Source organism: Gallus gallus, chromosome 5 (genome assembly GCF_016699485.2).
Source record: "Gallus gallus isolate bGalGal1 chromosome 5, bGalGal1.mat.broiler.GRCg7b, whole genome shotgun sequence".
Taxonomy (NCBI): Eukaryota; Metazoa; Chordata; class Aves; order Galliformes; family Phasianidae; genus Gallus; species Gallus gallus.
Window position 1 is genome coordinate 17,319,720 of NC_052536.1, and position 24,273 is coordinate 17,343,992.

The following is a 24,273-nucleotide window of genomic DNA, read 5'->3' on the forward strand; positions in this document are numbered from 1 at the left end:
CACACTCCTACTCCCTGCTTCCAGCTATTGAACTCCCTATCCAAAAATCCAGATGCTGACTGCAAGTATGGGCTCTACTTCCGAGATGGCAAGAGGAAAGTGGATTACATCCTGGTATATCACTACAAGAAGTCTTCAGCAGGGAGGACGCTCACCAGGAGAGCCCAGCACAATGATGCAGGTGCCAGGGGTGCCAAGCAGGACCCACTGCCTGGGAAGGGTGTGCAGATGGAGATGGGTGAGAGCGAGCCTCACACTGACTGCCACGAAGACGACAAGAGGTTTCGCAGGGAGGAGTACGAGGGGAACCTGGTGGAGGCTGGCCTGGAACTGGAACATGATGAGGATGTAAGGACTTGCTGTAGATATGTAATGATAAGCACGATGGCTGGTGGGTAGATCTGGGGAGATCACAGAGTCACAGAACCAAAGTGTTGGAAGGGACCTCTAGAGATCATCGAGTCCAGCCGCCTGCTAAAGCAGGTTCCCAACAGCAGGTAGCACAGGCAGGCATCATGGTGGGTCTTGAATACCTCCAGGAAGGAGAATCCACCACTCTCTGAGCAGCCTGTTCCAGTGCTCCATCACTGTGACAATAAAGTTCTTCCTTGTGTTAGCATGGAACTTCCTGTGTTACAGTTTCTGCCCCTTTCCCTTATTCTGTTGCTACACTCCACTGAAAAGAGTCTGCCTACACTGACTTGACTCATGCACTTTAGATATTTATAAACAGTTACAAGATCCCCTCTCAGTCTTCTCTTCTCCAGATGTAGCCTCACCAGTGCAGCGGGGGAGGCTCACCAGGGCAACAGGCTGAGCTTCTCAGCCATCACTCATGATGGCACGTGCCTTACTGCCACACAGCTTGTTGGTGTGTTATCATAGCTAGAGGCGAGGCTTAGATGCCTGTAAACAGCAATCAGAGGTTGATGGTATGCCTTGGGTTGGGTCCACCGGTAATTCTGGCTCTGATGAGGAATATCTGATGCAGACAGTAAAATTTTCGTACCTTGGTGCAGCCTTTGGAGAATCATGTTTGTGCAAGGTGCTCTGCTAAATACTCTGGTTCAAATATGTGGCTCTGGGTTGCAGTTTTGCTCTTTCCATTCTCGGATGTGAGCATTACAGCCCTTCACCTGTACCCTGAAAACAGCATACTCTATTAAAAGACCATCAGACTGCATGAAAAAGTGATGTGTGTGAAGCACTGCCAATGTGTGATTAGTAGAAATAGCTGCAGTCATATTAATTTCAAAGAAAGCTATTACAATTAACTGACCCAACCAATATGCCTGAAATCCACATGAGAGAGGGTGAGTGTTTGTGTTGGTTTTATTTACTGGATGCAGCAGTTGACATTAAACATCTAGAACAGCGAACAGTGTCCAATAAATAAACCTGCCACCCCTAACTCACAAATTATAGGTGAGGCTGATGACACAGCGTGAGAAATCTTCCATTTCCTCTGTGCCTGTGTGAAAACATGAATTGCTTTGTGTCAGGTTGTTGTAGCGAGTAGTTTTGTTCACTTGTTCATTAAGTCACTAAAATACTCTTCGACGAAGTAAGTTCAAGGATGGCTTGGAAATGATGGTTGGTTGGAAGGCTGGCAGTTAGTTCTGTCCTCTGGGTAGTCAGTGGGTTTCTGGAAGGCAGGTTGGGAAAGGTAGCTGCCCCTTCATGCTGGAGCTGTGATCCTGTGGTTTCTGAGCAGCCCCTGTGAGGCAGAAAGAACCCCCCTCAGCTCCACTCCTTACAACACATGGCATCTGGCCCCTTGCCTGTGAATCAAATTTACCTGGCTTAGCCTATATTTGTGTCTGTAGCCATTAGCTTTTATTTCCCAAACAGTTTTTATCTTTTTATCTGTTTAACCTAATGGTGATTGTTCTGGAAGACAATAGCATTTCTGAGTCACGTTTTATATCAGCCCAGCGCAGAGAGGTACCCAGTGATTGTCCTGTTGTTAGAAACTGGTCAGCTCAAACAAATGAGCTGATAGCGTTGGCTGTAATGGGCATTTCTTTAAATGTGGATGAAACACAAGGGGGAAAATACTTAATCTCCTCTCACCAGTAACCTTTTCTTCTGCTTTTTTTTCTTTTTTTTTAAGACTAAGATCCACGGGGTTGGATTTGTAAAAATCCACGCACCGTGGAATGTATTGTGTCGAGAGGCAGAGTTTCTTAAGCTCAAGATGCCCACAAAAAAGGTAAGCCCAATTTTCCTGTTTTGTTTTCTTTTTTTTCTTGGTGTTTTGTTCCCCCTCCCACCCTGGAAGGCATTGTTTAAACACATTCTCATTGTGTACCTTTCAAATATACTTTTATTCCCACAAGCATTTATAAAATGGTGAACTAATCTCCACAGCCTGGCAAGGAGGGTAGCGTCCTCCTGGCACTTAACAAGAAAAGTGGGAGAGTCACAAAACTTCGTGCTTGGGACAACAGAAAGAACAAGTGGAAGCAGGGATGGAAATCGTGAACTTGTGGCTCCTGCCACTGTCTGTGCACTGTGCAAGTGATTTTATGCAGTGCCTTACCCTCCCAATGTGTTTTAAAGAAGGTTGCAGTTGATAATGAAATGCAGTTGTACATTTTGGTGGTTTCTTTCTCACCCAAAAGGTTGGACTGCTTAAAAATGAATGTACTACTTTGCACACAGTAGTCTCACTGGGTTTAGGTGGCTACTTACATACATCATCAGTCACGCTTGCAGGAGTTGGGACTACTCTACCACAAAATAAATTACCTCTCAGAATATTTGTAATGTCATTAAAGATGCGACGGTGTATTTTCATCGTGAGCTAAATTGTAAGTCATCCATGATAGATCACTACCTGCTCAGCAAGAGTAGCTTAGAGATGGATTAATATTTAAACATACTAAGTGCATGTTCCAGACTTCTGAGGGAAGTCTGTAATGGAGAAAGAGACACTCTCAAAGCTCAGCGTCATTTATTACAAAGCTAAAACTACACTTTTGGTTTGGATTTTATATCAATCCCCATTATTGCCTTACTTACGACCAATTTTAGTTGGAGGCATAATTAGATAAAAAGAAAACTGCAGTAGAATAGTGGCTTCAGTGTTATGGAATTAAAATATCTTCAATAATCTTTGATTATATAGATGAGGAGAAAATCCTGAAAGCTGCAGGATATTTGCAGAAAAGCCCCTGGTGCTACAGGGTGACGTGACCACTTCTGTCCCTTACTTCTTTGTCCTGTTGCACTGAGGAAATTGTACCTGTGAGTGCATCTCTGTGAACCAGAAAATGGTGAATTTTTACTGTTCTTCTGCTTTCCCCCTCAGATGTATCAAATCAATCAGACCCACGGACTTCTGAAAAAGATCAACTCGGTACTTCAGAAGATAACGGAGCCCATCCAGCCCAAGGTGGCCGAGCACAAACCGCAGACGGTGAAGCGCCTTTCCTACCCCTTCTCCAGGGAGAAGCAGCACTTGTAAGTGACCACAGTGCCTACAGGCCTGGGCTGCTCTGGTAGTGACTGAAAGGAAAACCAATGTCAAATGAAACTTACGATGTCATTTACAGTAGTCTTTTTCCACGTAAAATGAAAATGCTCAGTAAAATTTACAGGCAGAGCTGTGGATTGACAATGAGAAAGACAATTCCAAGCATGTGATATGGGCAGCTCACATGTACTGCAAATCAGGTCTCGTCTTGCAAGTGATATGAAGCCAGTGGTAGCAGTGGACTGGTAAGAGTAGCTATAGATGTGGGTGGAGGGAAAAAAAACATAAGGTGGGGCCCAGCCAGAGTTTCATTTGCCTTGGATTGCTTTGCTGCTGCTCTTCCTTGGCAAGCGTCCCAGAGGCAAAGCTTTGAAGAGTGTGTTTATGTGCGTGCCAGCTGGAACAAACACCAGTCCTAGGGAAGGATTTCTTCACTCTAGATACGGAATTTTTTATATATATATATATATATATATATTTTTTTTTTTTTTAATAAAGGGATGTTGAACACTAATGGAGCTGTGTATTAGATTCACATGCCTGATAGTGGGGCCAGTCAATGTATGTGACGTTTGATGTATTCTTAGACTTGTAGCTATTATATTTATACATGTACTGCATGTAGGATGCTCCTGCAGCAAAGGAGACTGATAGCTCAGAGAAAGCCCAGAAGGTACTCTTTAGCTTGTGTTTGGAAATGCCTCTTGGTACTTGCAGAGGTGGCTGTCTTCAGTGAGACCACCTAGGTGTTTGCTGTGTGAGGGAAGCCAGAGTGCTCTTACGGGTTTTGCAGGTGTGGCCCAAATATAGAGATATTAGGAGAAAGAAACCTAAGGCCCGTAGCAGGCAGGAATTCAATTAGATGAGCGCCAACAGCCTCTTTTGTGTGGAAAAAGCTATAAATACATGAAGCATGTCTTTAAAATGCAAGAGTTGGACTTTCTTTTTAACGACGTTTCCACAAGCTACCCTTTAATGTTAGCTTTGAGAGAACCCCAGGAGAAAAGAAAATACTGAAGGGGTCAACAAGAGCAGGAATTTACTGTGTTGTTGTTTTGGTTTTTTTTTTAAACATAATGGGCTTCCTTCTGATCTTTTAACAGATTTGATTTGTCTGACAGAGATTCCTTCTTTGACAGCAAAACAAGAAGCACTATAGTAAGTACTGTATTTAAATAATTTATGGTGGGTAGTGCCCTTGTCCTGGTGTTAATAGCCCCTTTACTGGCTCTAGGACAAAGCCTGTTGCAAGTTTGTCCCTTTGTACCAAAGACCAGAGATCACCTGGGACATTAATTATTTATCCAATAAATGTTTCCAGCTTTAGCTTGTATGATAAGTTGTGTTTGTTGCTAACAGATTGCTGTCTTTTGGACAATGATTTGGATCCTCTTTTTGGTTTATGGTGAAAGTGAAATATGATTTCTTAGTATGCGCATCACCAGGAGGAAACAGAATTAGGTTCTGTGTTGCACCTACCTGTCCCTGACTATACATTGCTCTATTGCAACTCTGCAGGCCTCAGCAGCACCCTTACAGAAGTGAAGCCTAAAGCAGGAATAAGATATTGCAAACTACATCTGAGTAATATCTTCTGACTCAGAACATGAAATAGAAAGGGGAGAAAGTGCATCCCCCTCTATTGTCAGGGATATTAAAAGTAAAGCCTACATGGCATCTAGGGCTGTGCCAAGCAGCAGTTGCTGCAACAATCTGCAAAGCGTGGTGCTGACTTCTTGCCTATCTTCCCTAAAGCCCCTAAGGAACACCAGGCATAAAGCAGTAATGCTGATTCTGTGTTGCTTCATTTGAAATCCCTGCAAATAATCTAGTAATTAAAGGTAGATTGAGCAGTGCCTGGCATCATCTTATCCTGCATGCATTTCTCTTTGTATTCTTGTTACTTAAAGTTCTCTCCTGCCCTTCCCATACGTATTTTTAAACCACAGTGCAAATATTGACCCTCCCACCTACAGCAAAATGAACAGGAATCCAGTCACTCCCTGCTAGACTTTGGTGAATAGAAAAAGCAGCCTCAGGTACCACCCATGACCCAGCAGGCAGCAACTGTGCAGCTCGCCCCTGCAGAGCTGCCAATGCTTATGTGGAAAAATGCAGGATGACCTCCCCTGGCCCCGCGCCAGTGTGCAAAGGTTATTTGACAATAAATGAAAACAAGTCATAGAACAAATATGTCTGTTTTGCCACCAGGCTCCGAAAGGTTAAGGTCAAACTGTTTCTTCTACCTGTTTTTGGATAGCTGCCACACGTGTGCAAGCTCGTGGGGGCAGAGGCAGCGATGTCTGCAGGGCACTGCAGAGCATGGTTAGCAAGAAGGGGTGGCTTGACAGGAGTAAAATATAATCCTGTCCCCCTCAAATAAGTAGCTGTAACTGGCCAGCGAGCTCAGCCTTCCTCTGTTGTACTATTAACTGCATAAGGAAGCCTTGAAACTCTGATGTGCTGAGCATGACAATTTTTATTAACAAATAATGACTTCACCAGTGTCTTGGTTCTGCCAATACTTGTATCTGAGCTGTGCATAGAAAGACTGTGCTTTTTGTTGGCAATATCCCAAGTAAGCATTTCTTTTCTTTTACTTCTACAGGTTTATGAAATTCTGAAAAGAACAACATGTACCAAAGCAAAATATAGCATGGGTAAGGAACATTATTGAGGTTTAAGATCAATATTGTTTTCAGATATTGAAAATAATGGCAAGCCGTAACTGGCTGTGGAGTTTTGGTTTTTGCCCTGCTCTCTGATTTGATGTATGTGGATGTGTTTTATTTGGAAGTCGAATTACTCTAGCTATTTGGAATGTTTTTCAAATGTGAATCTATAGATTCAACTCTAAATGAGATGTGAGCATGTAGGCCCTTCGTATGTTAGTTATGACCTTTATGGCTGGGTTGGAAGGTGATCTAAAGCCTGGGTGACACAAGCTCTGTGGTGGTTCAGTTTATCACTCCTGGTAGTGGATGAGAGCATTACCATGCACTTATGTAACTGCCCTGAAACCTGTGGGCCACTGCATTCCCTTTCCAAGGACTTGAGTGAAATGGTGACTTCCCAAATCACTGTTACAAGTGGAAGTGAGTTCAACCTGAGGCCAGCCCTTCCCTTGGCCCTCATGGCAGGTGTGGGTAAAGTTCATGCTGCCACAGCCAACAGTTTTAGGATTTCAGCCCTAAGTCTGGTGCTTTTAAGAAATGAATTCCTAATGCAGGTAAACATGAATTCAAACATTGTGAGGCAGAAGTGGTATGTAGCTGTCTGGGGGATCAAAGGTAACAATAGTAAACCAAATTATACAAGATGAAAGGCTGTATTCTTTCATATCCTGTCATCTTAACAGATGATAAATAGAAACACATTTGGATGAGAAAAAGTGCATGAACGTGGGAGAAGGTATTTGATAACTGTTGAAGTCTGTTACAACATTTATTTATCTACAAGCAGCTAAGTAAAACAATGGGAACTTGAATTACAGGTAGTTCTGTTCAATATTGACCCATCAGCTGCTTAGAAATCCATCAAATAATAAAGAACAATTATACAAGAAACAATTTCTATGCTTGGATTTTTCTATTGAAGTAACATCATACAATGTATAATTGTTCAGTCCTGGTACACACTAAATTTTCTTGGGGTTCAGCCAATATTAACAGAAGTTCTATTTCCCTGTAGCATCAGAAATCCAAGTTAATCTGTGACTTTCAGGACCCTTTTTTGAGTCTGATGTCAGATCATTTTCACTGGAAATTATGTACGTGCACTCCTGAAGGGAGCCGACCATGTAGCTCAGTTCGAGTTCTTGCCTTAGAGTTGGTTGCTCACATTGATTATTTTTCATTATTATTATTATTAATCCAAAAATGGGAAACTGGTTAGAGATTAGCTGAATAGGGCAGAGGCTAGAGGAAGGTAAAATGTTAGGATTCCTGGATTGTTCTTCTTCAACAGACTGACAAGGTCACAAAATATACCCAATAAAAATGTCATTGGGTCCGCACATCCGAGTGTATAATCAGCATAACTCAATCGGGTTCTTTGTGTTACAGCGCTGGAATGCTGGGTTACAACCCAGCAAAGGTTGCAAATGGATTTGAGCAAACACAGATAATGCTGCAACACTTCTGTCCAGCAGGAAAAGGGCAGCAGCACAGGAAACACTGCAGTCTTTGTTATTCGTTTTGCAAGTTTGTGAAAATGTGAACCTATCTTAACTGTTAAATGCTGATATGTGGAAGGGTATTATGTAGCTCTTCAGTAGCACTGCCCTAAAAGGATAATTTACCTGTTCCCTAGTTGTCTGTGCTAAAAGTGTGGAAACATTTGCAGACAACTCATTGCACTGCATAATTTTAAATATGACTTGGAAAATAATGATACTACATTATTACTAAATGCTCCTGGAAAATAATGATACTACATTAATACTAAATGCTCCTGGAGCAGTTTCTTCAGCTAGTGCTCGGATGAAAATATGAGTGAACTTGTTAATGTATTAGCGAACCATAACAATTATTTCTTTAAGAGCAATCAAAAACAGCTCCTGAACCTGCAGTGATTGCTTCCTGGTTCGTGGATCACTGTCCACACTGAGTGGCAGTGAGTGGATGGTCAGCAGGGAGCATGCTGTAGCACATAATTTTTCCTCTTTTTTTTTTTTAATTAAATTTTTGAGTTCTTTTGAATTTTCCATGATGCCAGAGATATTTTTTGTTTAGCCTTGCACAAAGAGAACTGCCTGGCTTTGCACTGACTGACCTGAAGTAGCTCTGGTTCCACAGCCAAGACCAGTTTGTTGAATCACCAGCCATAATTCCATGAGTAACGTGGCACACTTGGATGTGGGTGGATGTGGGCACCCCTCCATCATCCATCACTGGCAGCAGCTGTATGAATGGCAGCAGTGTGTGAGAGGCTGTGTGTGCCCTCAAGGGCCTTGGTTTGGCCAAGTGACCTGTGGGAGGGAGAATCATGATGTCCTAAAGGCTGGAGAGATCGCTAAGATCACTTAGTCCAACCATCATCCCATACCTGTGACCACTCTAAATCATGTCCCTTGATGGACAAGCCCTTCTGTCCTGTGCTCGTGCCTTGCCCAGCTCAGTCTCACTGCACTCCAGCCCTGGTGAGGGAGCGGTACCGCACCCGAGAGGACAGAACCTGTCCCTTGTGCCCCATACATTTTGTAGATGAAGCATTAACTGCTTTCAGGCTCATGCATGTGACTAATAAACGGATGTGTAAACAGGGAAAGGAGAGGGAAGAAAGAAGGAAACTGCCCTTTTAAATAAAAGACGAAAATGTGGTAAATATGGTAAGTATTACACCCAGGTCTTTGCAAAGGCTTTCCCTACAATTTCTCTAATCAATCTGAAATCTAAATTCAAAGCTCTGTGTGTATGGTGAGTGTGTATGCGTGTTCCCTTATACCGTCAATTCCAGCCGTATTCTTTTTGTGATCGAGCCTTCTGCTACATGCTTTCAAATCTGCAGGCTTGCCCTTAAATCAAACTGACTTTTCAGAAAATGTAATTTATTATAATGACTAATTTTAAGTCATTGGCTTCTAATTCTTGATCCTCAAATATATATGACTTCTTCTTGCTCTCTGCAGTTTTCCATTTCATAAAATGAGTCATGTTTAATAACCTATATGATTAAAAATGAAAGTACGTGGAAAGGAATGAGATGGCAGAAAAATCATTAGCTGACCAAATGGCTGTTATTTTGAGGGAAATCTCCAGGAAGCATAATGAAGTGGGTCGGTCTAGCCTCGAAATTGTAAATAACTATCATGTCTTTATTTTTCAAGGGATCACCAGCCTGCTTGCCAATGGAGTTTACAGTGCTGCATATCCTTTGCATGATGTAAGTGGTCTTGGGATGTATTTTCCATATCTACTGTCTGACACCAAGCAGTCCTTAATATGTAATGTATTAATGGCATCATTGCAAACATTGGTGCTCAGGAGCACAACTTCCTGCCTGCTTGTGTGATGACTAGTCATTTCTGCAGGCTGTTTCCATCACTGCGCTCACTATTAATGAATTTCCCATTTCCGTCCTAAGTCTGATGATCCTAAGTGATGTCTTTATGTGATAATAGAAGAGTTGTTTCAGTGAGTTAGCAAATGAAACTGTTCTGTTATTTTCTGCCCTTCTGCTTCAAGAGTTTCTGGCATCACTGGCAGGATGCGTGTGTGTTCCTGGAGCACAAAGGTGCTCATGCCCTGATCACCTTAGCAGACAAAGAGATGTCTGTGACTGCGTGTCGGCATGATTCGTTGCCATGAAAGTGAACTAGGACATGACACATTGTACTTCATGAGATGTTAAAGTGTGTTAAGCCACAATGTTCACTGGGACAGAGAGGATTAGGGGGAGGTGGGGAGTTTAGGTGGTGCCCATATATGAGCTGGGGATACTCATACTGTTGAAGTGAGTGATGTCAAACCTAGACGTGCTGGGAAGAGCCCAGCAGATGGCTGTCAAAGTGGTAAAGGAACTGGAGCGCCTCTCCTTTGAGAAGAGGCTGAGAAAGCTAAGACTGCTCAGCCTGGAGCAGAGGGGGCTCAGGGGGATCTCATAAATGTATAAAAATATGCAAAGGAAGGATGCATAGAGCATGGAGCCAGGCCGTGTTCAGTGTTGCCCAGTGCCAGAACCAGCAATAGTGGGCACAAACTGAGCACAGGAGGTTCTCTCTGACCATCAGACAGCACTTCTGTGTTGGGTGTGCGATGGCATTGGTTTCTTGGGGAGGTTGTAGACTCTCCTGAGAGATCTTCAGAAGCTGCATGGACATAGTCCTGGGCACCCTGCTCTGGGTATCCCTGCTGGAGCAGGGGTTGGACCAGATGGATGCAGAGGCCCCCTCCAACCCCGACCATTTTATTATTCTATGAGCCAGCGGCACACAGCAGCTGGGTGCTGGTGACACCTTCCCTTGGAGGTTCATAGCATGGCTAGAACTGTCAAACACACCCTCAGCCAGCCTTGCAAAAAGGCATGGCAGATGTCAAGAGGACACTGCAGAAATACTGCTCATGATGCGCTGGCTGCATAAGTATCCAGAGAGTGCCAAGCCCAGTGCAGGCTGCCCCTTGGGGAACGTGTGAATGAAGCATGCTGTCTTAGTTTTCTGTCCTGTTTGCTGTGTCTCCAGTGTTTTATCTCCGGGTAACAGCAATCACAACAGGCCCGTCGTCTGCCCGATACTTATCACGAACATCAGGCACTCGTAAGCTGCAGTGATATCACTTAGAAATCCAGAACAGTTAAATAAACTTCTCTGCATGTACTGGCCCCACTTCTTTAGATAACTGCTGATAGGCTCTGTTTTAAGTAATTTATTTATTGTCTTCATTTACTCCTTTATCATACTTAAAAATAGCTCCACAGATCTAATCAGCACTGAATGTTTGGAGACTTTGGGTACAGATCAGCTCTCTCAGCTGCTCTCTCCTCTGTCAAGTGGCCTGAGGTGAACCCCAAACACCACGGAAATACCGCATCCTTTCCCTTGACATTTTTAGGCCACCTTTATCACTTATTCATTCCTTTTCCCCAGTGATGGACATCATTACTCTTTCTTAATGTGTCCGATGACAAGAGACAAAGTGTGCTATGACAAATGAACTTCTAAAATGCAGCATTATTTTACAGATTGCTTTTCTGGTTTTGATGCATTAAGTGAGAGGGATCCATGGGCATGCAGGAGGCATAGCAGCTCTGGGCGTGACTCACTGAATGACATGAGTTTTCTTTCTTTAAAGGGTGACTATGAAGGTGAAAACGTCGAACCCAATGACAGAAAAGTAAGTGGATGTAAGGGGGTTAACAGACTTGTGAAAGCCCCAGCCTGAAGTTACCTGCTGGAATCTGGGCATTGCCAAGATTTCACACAACATATCACATAAATGTCATGCCGTAGAAGTACATGAATACTTTCTAACGTTTCAGTTTGCCTTCATGTAGAGCTCAGTATGGCTATGTATAAAATGCCAGCTTAGTAACAATGCACTTCTTACCACATCAGCAAGTATTGAGAGCGTTTAGACATAACACCTTAAGTTACAGTGCCGTAACTTCAGGTCTGCACCAGTGAGAATACGCTCAGCTATCTTCAGATATCCATACCCAGCACAAACCCTACTTTGTGCCACAGCCAACCGTGCAAAATGCACTGCAGTCTCTGTGGATTCATGTGCTGCTACTCTGGAGCATGGGGTTAGCATCAGGCCCAGCAGGTAAGCATGTCAGCTACTGGGAAGGATAAAGACTGGCTCATTCCTCATAAACACTCATTTTTTATTTCCGTTTGGGCTTCAGTGTGAAGCACATCCAGAGGTGGCTCTATGGGTGTATACTGATTACTGTATCGTTTTCTGCATAAATCTGCAGTTTAAATTGTTTTTAGTGTATATATACTGAAAAACATCTGTTTGGTAATCATTCTGAGGGAATACTTCACATCAGAAAATGCAAATTTGCCTATACTTTGCGAAAATGTCAGTTTCTTAAATTTGGAGTAGAATTTCTGCACACTGGTGGCTGCACTCCTTTAGAGCACATTACCTCACTGTCAGCGTGGCAAAAGAGAGCTTAGACCTGCTCCTAAACTCTCTGCTTCATGAGAGGAGTTAATGAATTTGATTGCCACATACCTTGGGCTCCTAGACTAACAGCACCTTCCTTTTCCTTCCAACTTATTTCACAGCCATGTTTCCATGAGGAAGAGTGTGGGTCAGGGTGTAGGAGAAGTGGGTCTCAAACCCTCAACGTTGGCCTTATGAAAATAGCTATCCAAAATTAGAGGTCTGCTGGGCTTAACATGCAAATGACTCATCAGGAGACAGCTACTGTTGATTTCCAATCCCTTCTCCTCCCCGTTGATTTGTGTTAAAAATACCACATGCTTATCATTTCATCATTGAGCAATACATCCCTCAAACAAAAATGATGAAACATGGATGAAAGTCCACGTTTTGTAAATCAGCTGGATTACTGTCTTTACTACTAGCCTCACAAATGCACTTATTTCACAAGTTCACTGTCTGTTTTGAAATGTTTACCTTGGCTTTTGGCTTCTAGTTCCTTCAAATAATCTTCTGGTGTGCTTTGGCACATCTCTTCTGGTTTCTTGAAGCTTTCTTTAATCTAATCCGGTGCTAGGCCAGGCTGTGCCTTTTTTACAACAAAATTAAATTTGAGACATAGAAATGAAGTAAATATTTAGGGATAGCTCACTGATCTTCTATAATCATGTCTTTGAAGCTATGCTTTGAATATCAAGCCGATAAATGTCAGGATAAATGAGATAATTCATTTGTACTTTAACTGCAAACTTGGTTTGAAGCGCCATACAAAAGTGAAAAATGACACTGATGCAAAATCTCCTCTATTTAGTGTTTCCTGATAGGCTAGGCCAGATTAGCTTACTGAGGAATCATCTCATTTCCAGCACTAACTTATCTTATTAAAAGGAGTTAAAAAGAAAAAAGAAAAAGTTTCAACCAGTACACATGAATGTGGAATTGTCCAAATCATTGCATGTTTCCCAAGCACAGGCAGCAGAGCTGAAACTTTTGGAAAAATGTTTGAAAGAAACCTGCAGTAGAATAAAAATCACATATTCAAGAATGCTGATGTTTAATAAAAACCTGCCTTTCAGGTTTCACTTTCTGCCCTTCCGGTTGTAAGGAAACTAGTAAAGATGAATTATTTTCAGGAAAGGGGAAAATCCGTAGTCCACTTTTATTTTTGACATCACATTTCCATGGAAGGAAAGTAGTATTTTTGAGTGATTCAAAAGCACAATGGAGCAGTTCAACTTGGAAGGTTTGACCAATGATTTGGCAGGAGAATTGCTAACTGCTCTAGAAACCCTGTTGGCTCTGTGATATGATGCTTGAGGTAGGGCAGACTGTGGGCAGTGGCTGGAGTGTCCACCTGCCCAGCCCTGCTTTGCTGCAAGGAGCATGGCTGCATATGCCAAGCTTCTCCTGCCACAGTCATAGAGCCTATAGACTTGAGCAGTGGCATCCTGCTTGGGCTGCTCCCCTAGGAAGTGGTCTCAGAAATGATCAACAGAGTTTCTCCTTGAAATATTAGTTATTTGTTCAGTAATGTATTCCTTATCTCTTATAACTGGGTTAAACCAAGGAGACAAGCTGAAAGAAAGGCATGACTTCAAAAGCATGTGTAGACAGGCTGGTTCCCTTGTTCCAGGAGAAGCAATGGTGATGGTACAGGTAGCCAGTGAGAACGGTTCTTTTTATCCGGTATTTATTAGACACACTAATTTCTTGTTCAATGTGTTAGCTGAACAAAAAGTTAGATCAGAGAAGCACTGTTATATTTTACAAAGTAAAAGAGAAGCTGATGGTCTCAGAGGAGCCTGTTTTTATGAGGGATTCAATTTTACAAATCATTAATGGGGATCATTGTTCTTCTTGGCCTGTATCCTAACCGAAAGGATGAGTGGCAATCATCACGTACTTGTAGTTTAAAACTGAGCATCTCCTAAATGTGGGCTTCAAGGCAGCTCTGCACAGCTCCTCTTGATAAACACTGAATATTTGTGCAGTGGAAACAAACCCATTTATGCTTGTTTTCTCTGTCTTGTGAACTCAAAGCGTGTTCATCTTTCCTGTATGTTCTGCTAGATTCCTTCTGCAGATCATAAAATCAGGACAGCTCTCCCCATCTCTGCTGTAGTTATCCATCAATCCCTTTGCTGAAGAGCCTTTTAATGTACTAGAATTCATCACTGCATTATAGCATGCCAGATCATCAAATTTGCTTTTAATACTTAATGCAGACCATGTATATTGGCAGATCTGAGTTATGTGTTGAAATTGCTAAGAGGTGAGACTTGATCACAGCACGAGCACTGCAAAGGATAAATTTGCCCTGCGTGTGGGGCTTCAGCTTTCACCTTCCTTTCTCTTTTACAGCTCTTGTGTGAAGAGTGGGCAAGCTATGGAGTCTTCTATAAGTACCAGCCCATTGATCTGGTGAGGTGAGAGCCAGCTCTGAGGGCACATTCCTGCTCTGCAGCCATGCCTGCCAGTGCTCTGCAGGGCTTGGGTCCTCTGGAGCCACCCCATAGAGCTCCTGAGGACAGTCAGCTGTGTATGTGTGTACCTCTGTGCCGAGCAATAGTCTCACACGTACATCTCCAGCCAGCACGGTGGAAGCCAGGGGAGCTAGGGTGGGCAGGGAGGAGGTTTTTGTGGGGTTTTAGTGCTTTCTGTGTGTTTCATTCACTCATGGTAAGAACGGAGACTGTCTGGAGTAAACTGTTTTACAGAAAACAGGGGGCTTTGGTAAGAGGAGTAGCTCTCAGAAACAATATCACCATGTGTCCCTTGTGTGACAGAAACATAGGAAAACAATGTCCAGTTGGACTAACTGGCTTTCATGGTGCCTGTATCGCTGGATTAACTCCATGCATGAGAAAGAGAGTCCTCTGAGGAAAACATTCCCACAGGTCCTCAGATCTTACTTTCTCCATGCTTAATCCAGCTGTGATTCATAATTTTAGCTATGTTATATTTTAAGAAATAGGAAACATTTTTTCCTCTCTCTTTTAAAAACTCTTTAATGTTTTTCAGAAAATACTTTGGAGAGAAGATTGGACTATATTTTGCCTGGCTGGGAGTTTATACACAAATGCTTATTCCAGCTTCCATTGTAGGGATTATCGTTTTCCTATATGGCTGTGCAACTGTGGATGAGAACATACCAAGGTAAAAGCAAATTAAAAAAATACACAACAGACATTTCTGTTATTTGAGGCAAGTAGAATCTCAAAATAAAATGTTACCTGTGTAGATCTGTCTCTAATACCTCAAGCAAGCACAGCTGAAAACTGGGGCTCCCATTTCTCGGGCTTTTCCTCGTGCCTCCTGCAGTGCCCTGTCTGTATGTGCCATGGCATCCCCAGGTCTGGCTTCCAGCTGGCGCTGGCCAGAGTGCAGTGAGTGCCCTCTGCCCATGTTCCTCCTCACATCCTGCATGTTCCGTCCTTTCAGAGCTGTGTTTGAAGGGGGTGGGTGAGCTCCATGGGATGGGGGAGGCTGCAGCCCCGCAGGTTCCTGTTCCAGTAAGTGATGGAGATCTACCAAGGGCCGAGTGCGGGCACCAGAACTACAGCATGTCTTAAAGTCATTAGCAGTTATTGTTAATGTTACTTGTTGAGCTGCACTGATGTACTAAAATTAATTCTTGGCTAGTTGCTCAGGTGTGGGTTCTTCTTTTCTAATGCAGTTCATTATATGAAACTAACAAAAGGCTGCTGATGATAGGTTTTAGTGCTCCCTTCTTAAAATGCTGAAAAGCATATTGTGTGACATAAAGATAAATCAAGAATATATATGTCTAAACTAAGCCATTGCAGTCAGATTAGCAAAGTTGTGATGTCCCACTATTTTTAAATTTCAGTACGTTTTGTTATTATAATAATTATAAAGCCCTATGATTTTGCATTATGTGCCCCGCGTGCATCATCAGCTGTAGATGAAAATTACAGTTTGTACAACAACCAAGAGCAGTGATTAACAAAGCACATTAATGGATATCAGAAAATAGATTTCTTTTTTTTTCTTTTTCGTTAAGATTGCTTTGTACTGCTTCCAACAGTGGAAGAAAGTCAGAAACAGTACTATTGCTCTTCTGCAGATGGAGTGCAGAGAAGTTAAATTTGTTGAGCTCCAGTCTCTCGATCCTCAGCACTTCCCTTATACTTTATCTATTGCTGTGTTTTGTTCTTTTTTTTTTTTTTAACAATAACATTCTGTAATAAAAAGCATAGAGTCTTTTGCATCTCCTGTTTCAGCCCCTACATTAGCATGGGTTATGAATGAAGCTACTTGCTAGGCCAAGAGAGGGAAGGACTACAGGAGTAGCATTTGGTGGTCCTACATATCTGAAAGAGATGCTGCGCTGAGGAGAGCAGCCCATCAGAAATGGCTGTCAGAGCTTGGATGTTGAGCCATACTGACATTGCCTTTCACGTGTTGTATTGCTTCTTTGCAGTATGGAAATGTGTGACCAGAGAAACAATATCACCATGTGTCCCTTGTGTGACAGAACATGCAGTTACTGGAAGATGAGCTCTGCTTGTGCGACTGCTCGCGCAAGTCATCTGTTTGATAACCCTGCAACTGTCTTCTTCTCAGTCTTCATGGCTCTCTGGGGTAAGAAGATATATGCCTTGATGTTAAGTTTTTAATTATTTAAGATATAACAGGAAGAAACAGAAGAGATAAAGCAGTATATTTATACTCAGTTAATTATATAAAGGACTTCTCTTTCTCCCCCCTCCACCCCCGCCATGAAACTGCCACTCCCAGATTTATATTCTGGACTGAAAGCTAAAATTCAAGAAGTTGCTCAAGATGAATATCAAATGAAATTGTTAAGCATCTGTCATAAAACTGCAGCCTGGTATGTCAAAACTTCATTAACGAGATTGCATAGCTTGCCAAAAAAATCTATTTGCAGAGCCAGCTTCCACTTTAGAGCATTACGGAAGAAATGTATTGATGTACTTTGGGGTTGAGGGGAGGGCTCCGTGGGGAAGTGTAATGGCCTTTAACGTCTCTGGACAAACCAAGATTGATTCCTGAGTGTGTTCCGAGATGCAATTAAGTTTATCAGCAAGAAGACATCAAGCATGCAGGCCATGAACTGGGAATTGTGTCATAAATAGGTACTTGTTCTGATGCCAACTGGCCCTCTATTTGAGCAAGTCACTTAACCTTTCTTTTCTCATCTGCAGAATTTGGTTAAAAGCATTGTGAAACTTTTTGTGGGAGTAGTTACAGAGAGCTACATGAGCCATAGTCATCCTCGTGCCAGGCAACTGGGGCCTGTCTACATAGATAAATGGGAATGATGGGTCCAAAGCCCATGCTTGTAATGGGAACCCTGTACAGAGAGGCTACAGAGAACAGGGATGTCCTTCACTACCTTCAGCTGTGTAGTTTGACAGCCTCATGCTCCCAGTGCTGGGAGAGAGTAGTGCAAAAAAGTTTGCTCTGGGCTGATTTTTGTACAAGCCAATGTAATTCTACTTAGAGCAATGTCTTCTTCACCAGTGTCTCCATTTCAGTTGTAGTGAGCGAAGAGCTGATGCTAAGAGCTCGCTGCCAAGGGAAAGGGCTGTCCTGCAGAGGGGTTAAAGGGCAGTGGGGAGTCAGGAGCACTGCAGGGCCAAAGGAAAAGCTGGAGACCTGGGGAGGCTGAACTCGCCACAGGGAGGAGTGCCTGTGATCCTCAAGATCATCTGGCCATGTAATGCACAGGGAGAAACGTGATACACCCCAAAGTTGGGTGCCATGTCAGAGGCTTTAAATAGACTGATGTTCTCATGTGGAGAGTCAAGTATCAGTTTCGGTCTCTTTCACTTACTGTTACTGTGATCCCCACACAGGTATTGGCACATAATGCTCTGTTGTCCAAAGAGTAGGGCTGTTTGCCTCCTTTTCCTTAGTGAGAAACTCTGGATCCCTTCATGCACTTTTTTCCCTCTGGGGCAAAGGCAGACAAATTGGTAGAAGCCATTTTCTGTGCTCTGTGCAAAATAAGGCTTAATCTCTGAGATAGTTGTGGAGTTGGATGTGAAATTCCTCAAGTTCTTTTTAGATCAGTGTATAACTTTATTTTGGTGGAACATCATATAAAAGGTGTTTCAATAATGTCATTTTGAATTTGAAATCAGAAGTTTTTCCACAAGGTTATGAATTTCCATTATTTCAAACTTCACTTTTAAAGATTTCTCAAAAGATTTTTTTCTAAAGGGAGTGAGGAATTTTTTTTTTTTTTTAAGGAAATAGTATTAAGAGAAATTGATTCCCTCTATATGTAAGTATATGTATATTCTGCAGTGCCATTTGTGAGCACCTTTGCCTGTAAGGAGTTTTGTTAGTCTTCTGTACAGTTAAAGAACTGAGGCAGATGGAACCTAACCTGCTCAGGTGGCAAAATGTCCTTAACATAGCAAGGAAATTACTCAAAGTTTGAGGGAATTCCTATGAGAGCCATCTTGGCCAGGCTGTCTTTCTGTGATGTTGTTCATAAAACTGATAAAATTGGAAAGACCACCAAGATCACCTCGTCTGACTGTCAGCTCCCCCCCGCCATGCCCACTGAGCCACATCCCTCATTTCCACATCTCCGTGTTTCTTGAACACTTTCAGGGATGGTGACTCCACCAGTTTGCTGGGCCGGTGTTACAGTGTTCTGGAGAATTCTGCTTCCATGAGAGTTAGAGCAGCTGCAGCACTGACCCATGCCTTTCACAGGTTCAGCATTACACGTGAGCCTTGGTCTAGTGCTGTTTGTTGTCCAAAAAAGCAGGCTGTCTTCGGCCAGCCCGGAAGCTTACCTGGTGCTGAGTGATATTGGCTTACTTCCAAAGGAGTGAAGCTGTGGTCTTAAATGACATGAAAACCTCAGTGGATCTAGATAAGATCACTTGGATAATAATCTCTGGGAAGTCTTGAGCTCTGCCTATGCTGATGGGCCCAGATGAGGTATGAAAATGCAGAGGTATGTGTGGAGCAGTGACTGTGCTCAACTACTGCAGCATACCTGGCACATTTGCCCACTGCTTTGAAATGAACTGGCTGCAATTCAGATGCAGTGTTTTCGTTTTGCATCTTTGTAAGGCAGTGCCATGAAACAGCTCCTAGAAGCAGTACTAAACAACGTGTCATTCACTGTCTGTATTCCTCACTATGGGTGGAGACTGCAGGCCACAGGACAGGAGCTCCAGCAGCAAGAGATGGGATCTCTGGGACCCTGACACACTCTCTTATGAGACATTTACATGGTATGGGTACAGTGATGAGGTTCAGCCATAAAGTTGGCAGGTTGGAGTTGCTCTTGGAATTCGAGTGCCATGAGCAGAGTCAGGTTCTGGACACGAGGGTGTCCTTCCCTCTATGTTCAGCTCTCTTGCCCTCTCCCTGCCTCTGTTTTTCCTGAACAAGAGGGCAAACGTTTGTGAGCACATCTGTTAATGCTCACTGCAGGAAGCTCCCCCGGGAACACCACTTCTGGGTAGACTTGCCTCTTTCATAATCGCTTATTTATCACACAGTGCTGGTGTATTCCCAGCATCTAAATACATCCTCTGAGAACTTGCTCAGTCTCAGAGGCAGAGAGACTGATATAGACTGGGATCTTTCCCTGTGAATCAAGAAGTGCTTTAGTGATGTTTCTTTTCCAGAAGTTGTCCTCATCAAAAACAAAATTTCAGTGTCTTTACTGATTAAAAAAGCCAAAACCATTACAGGCTTCTTTAGCACTCTGCTCAGCTTTAGCACTATTATAAGTATTTGGGTTTGAGCATGGTTATTAGAGCCAACGTAGTTATTATGACCACTAGATGGATGGAATTAGAATACACGAATGCTTTATTTTGATATCTTTGTGTGAACAACTATACCAGCAGTACAACACTAGTTAAATCAGTCATATTTTGTGTAGATGAAGCACAGATTTGTTTGGACTTACAAATGGAATTACGTACAGATGAAGACCAAGAGTATTATTAGTCACAAGCAAATATTTAAATAACTTTGGGTGTTTGACTTTCTTAGACCTCTTAAAAACTGTATGCATCATTCGCATGAAATCATGTGGGCATAGTAAATGTCCTTTGTTTTAGCTTACACAGACAGAAAAGTTGGCTGCTAGCACAGACTCCAGGCACATACCTAGGGCTGATATGACTCCTGAACCTTTGTAAAACACCAAAATAACAGTCAACCTGTTGTTTCAGCTGCTACTTTTATGGAACACTGGAAGAGAAAGCAGATGCGGCTCAACTACAGGTGGGACCTGACTGGGTTTGAAGAGGAGGAGGTTTGTCCCTTCCATTCTGACTCTTTGTCTTGCTCCGCGGTGCTCCGAGTCCTTCCATGCCCCGAGCCGCCAGACCTTGGCCTGTGGGGTGCTTAAAAGACAGGAAAATCCCATACGTGAACCGTATGATGTTTTTATAGCAAGGCTATGACTAGTATGTATTGTTGCCATAGAAACATAATTGTATAGCCACAAAATCACAGTTGGTTGGTGTTGGTTTGGTTTTTGTTGTTGTTGGGTTTTTTTTGTTGGTTTTTTTTTTGGTAAATGTGCAGCCAGGTCACACCTAGCAGCGTATACATGGAATATATGGCTCACGCATTACTCCCTGGCTGTTGCCAGGGTACTAACAACCACAGAACTTCGTTCATCTTGTACTGCTGTAAATCAGAAATGAATGAATCAAACCTGATAAAGTTACAGCATTGTGTTTAAAAAAAAAAAAAAAAAAAGGCACTGAAAATTCCACTTCAATGATGCAAGATCAGGCCACAACTTGGCAAATAGTTAAGAAAGTACTGTCAGACAAGTACTTGCTGCATTGGGGGCATTGGGAGAGATGCAAATGTTGAGGGGTATTTATTTTGTATGGAAAAAAAGAAAAAATCCCTAGTCAGGTTTATGATAAACGCACTAAGTAGCGTGACGGGGAAAAGAGGGATCTGTATATTTAAGAAAGGGTATTAAATATCAATGAATTTCTTGAAGAAAAGGAGATAAAATGCACAGCTTAGGACCTGCCTTACACCTTCTTGTTTTTAAACTTCACTTCACAAACAGCACCTCTTTGCCCCAGCCACAGCACAGTGACAGCAGTGCCAGTCTTGCCATGGCCTTGGGCACACTCCGGGGGTGCAGGTCCCCTGTGTCACCCCGTGCACTGCAGCACCCCAGCCAGGGCATACAGCTGGCATGGGGCCAGGGCTCTGCTTCCTGCCTGTCCAGATTTATTGCTGTTGTTGTTACTAAAAGGAGCGTGGCTGCACTTGTCATATCACAAGCTGTCCTAAATAGATACACAACAAATATTGTTCCCCTGAAACAAAAGCCTCACAAATTTGACAGGGTGCTGTGCAGCTGAGTGAGCCTTGGGCAGTTATTGCTCCCCTCACCCCCAGACATTTCTGCTAAATTATCTCCTCTTAATATATTTAGCTCCTCCTTAATATATTTAGGCACACTATGCAAGCAGCCTCTCTGCCATGCGCTTTGCTAGATTATACCTATTCAACTGGGAGAGAATATGGGGCTTTATTAGCTGGATGCTGTACTGCCCTTTTATTTTTGGCAGCTTGCTGATAGCACACATGAAAGTAGAAAGGATTAACTGTATCTTTCCGATGGCCATCTCCTTCACATCCAAGTTCAGAGCTCTACCAGGCTAAAACCTTGTGTGGCCAAAGGCAGCAGCTGTTAATAAAGTATGTTCTATCCTTTGTTTTGTAGAGGCAACTCTAGATAATACAGTCACGAGGTTAGCAAAGAATTTGAGTCCCTCCTTATTTCTGATTTTGATGAAACTTAAGCTAGTATCACACTAAGAGCTGCGGTCGCAAGTGGATACTAAAATATAAAGTGTCTCATCTTCTAGTGTTTTTTAGGGACACCGATGTCATACAGTACCTACAGTAATGTCAATAGATAGCATAGAGCATAAGTGGACTGATCTTCTGTTAGCAGCTACCACCCACTGCGCCTGTGTTTGTTTCATGTAATTGTGAAAATATAAATCTGCAACAGTTCAGTAATCAATATTTTTTCCCCCTTCTTCTTCTTTTTTTTTTTTTTTTTTTGTGTGTGTTGTTTTTTTATTTTTTATTTTTTTTTCTGGTTTCCTGAAGGAGGCAGTCAAGGTTTGGAAAACATTTTTTTTTTAATTGCTCCTACCTTTTTTATTACATGTCCACTGATGAATGCCATCTTTTGATCTCCACCTCTTCTTTTTTTGAGCATCAGATTTCCCTTACAGCTCCCACTGATTGCTTTTCCTTTACACCCTCCCCCTCTCCACTTGCTCAGACATTTTTCAGATCCATTCTGTTTTCCATCCAATGCATACCTGTGAATTCTGCATCTTTTGTGAATGCGTAATTATTGTCAATTCTGAAGCCATGAATCTTTCTGAATCTTTTGGCTGTCTCTTACTTCTAAGTGTTTCCTACACCCTCTCCTGCAATGGCTAATTGTGTGGATTTTGTCAAAGACAGGATTGCAGGAAGACCCCAGACGACAATTTTCTGGGATCCCAAAACCATGGGATTTGCATATTTACAACAAATAAGTGTTTCCCTCCAGAACTGAGAATCATTGAATTTACAGTTAATGCAAAATCTAATTTTCATCACAAGGACAGGTCGTTGAAATCCAAGTATAATGTCACGCAGTTTGAACCTGTCTGCAGGACGTCCTGGATGCTCTTAAGAATTAAATGTAATGTACCCAGGGCTACAGGCAAATCGCTACTGCAAATCAATCTGCTGCTGTAGAACTGCAAATCATATAGTATTTAACATCTTGTTAAATGTATAATCAACTATCAATTGACATAATGTATTGAGTGAATTAGAATTCAATTACAAAACGGAGGTTATTGGGAAATTGACCTGCAAATGGTTCGTACTTAGCTGATGCTGAAGACAGGTGACTTTGCTTTTTATTCAATATGACTTATTTCACAGGCTCATCCCAGAGCAGAATACGAAGCAAAAGTTTTAGAAAAATCACTGAGGAAAGAACACAAACATAAAGAGGTATGGTAAAAATATTAATTTTTTCATCTATTAAAAAAAAGCTTTCATAAAGGCCATTTATAACAGGCACTGACTCACAACCAGGAGAAAAAGAATAGAAATAGGTTTCAGTGATAATAAAACAAAGGAAAAAAAATAAAACAGAGACCCTGTAGATGGCATTTAAATTCCAGATGTTTGCAGCCCTGACATACTTGCGTACTCATATACTCAAGACCCAAATAAGTCTAGAAACACCTTTAGTGGTATGGTCAGATAAAGCAGTGTGGTTTAAGAAATCTTGTTGGGTCTGATTGAAGGGGCTTTCCTATTAGACTAACCAATAAAACTTGAGAAAAATAGAACAAAGCTTACTCCATGCTATTACAAGTGACTCGGGAGAGGTTCACTGTCGTGAGAGCATCCATCCTCCTGCCAGCAGGTCAACCCGCAGGTCTGAAATCTGGTGCTTCACATACAGAGGTTTTGGCTATGTGGGAAAGCCTCTGGCATTGTTGTGGCTGCCTCAGGGAAGCCCCTAGGAGCCCTAATGTCTGCTTTTGCCTTTTTGCTGATAGTGTAGGTCAGGCAAGGCTCCGCTTTAACACGGCTCTTAGAAGATGAATGTCCTGCTGCTGAGCTGGGATCTGACTGTGCTTAGGTCTTGGGACTGTTTTGTAAATAAAAATATTTCTAGAGCATTAATTGAGAGCACTAACACCAGTTTTCTTGCCCAATTCCAGCTTCGATATTAACTTTCTGCCTTTTAAAAGCATAACTTCCATTATATTTCACCGGATAAGGTATTGCTTACTTTTGCTTTTACCTTGCTCTTGACACTGATGTGAATAAGCCAGCCATCCTGAAGTGCATCTCACCCGCAGCCAGCACAGTTCCTTTGAACAGCTCAAGTACTGCTGGACCCCTTTTTCAGGATGCTGATGTCAATACATGCCAGTTAACTGAGGGGATGCAGCATGAAAGCTATCTGGTGCAATGTGGAATACCTGATTTGCAGCACTGTTCCAAAACCCGTAGCAGGAGAAAAAGAATTCAGATTGCTGCCTTTTTATGTAAACAGTTGAACATAGACTTTGTTGAATTCTACCAGAAATATGCAACTCACTGTTCCTTTTAGTATATTAGGAATTCAGATCCTGAATGTGGAAGATT

The 24,273-nt window shown here is 42.4% G+C and overlaps 1 protein-coding gene across 4 annotated transcripts in view; it reads left to right on the top strand.

Moving 5' to 3' along the window:
- Positions 1 to 24,273, top strand: part of ANO1 (anoctamin 1) — a 73,108-nt gene that overhangs the window by 33,843 nt on the left and 14,992 nt on the right. The window contains exons 3-16 of one of the 4 annotated variants that reach the window (XM_040701776.2): positions 25 to 348; positions 2,114 to 2,212; positions 3,314 to 3,465; positions 4,582 to 4,636; positions 6,087 to 6,138; positions 8,742 to 8,807; positions 9,306 to 9,361; positions 11,269 to 11,310; positions 14,452 to 14,516; positions 15,112 to 15,246; positions 16,535 to 16,695; positions 20,289 to 20,371; positions 22,213 to 22,224; positions 23,050 to 23,121. In XM_040701776.2, the coding sequence (XP_040557710.1) occupies positions 25 to 348; positions 2,114 to 2,212; positions 3,314 to 3,465; positions 4,582 to 4,636; positions 6,087 to 6,138; positions 8,742 to 8,807; positions 9,306 to 9,361; positions 11,269 to 11,310; positions 14,452 to 14,516; positions 15,112 to 15,246; positions 16,535 to 16,695; positions 20,289 to 20,371; positions 22,213 to 22,224; positions 23,050 to 23,121 (1,374 nt within the window). The remainder of the gene's footprint in view (positions 1 to 24; positions 349 to 2,113; positions 2,213 to 3,313; positions 3,466 to 4,581; positions 4,637 to 6,086; positions 6,139 to 8,741; positions 8,808 to 9,305; positions 9,362 to 11,268; positions 11,311 to 14,451; positions 14,517 to 15,111; positions 15,247 to 16,534; positions 16,696 to 20,288; positions 20,372 to 22,212; positions 22,225 to 23,049; positions 23,122 to 24,273) is intronic. The other 3 variants (XM_004941530.5, XM_421072.8, XM_004941531.5) reach the window with 3 other exon arrangements.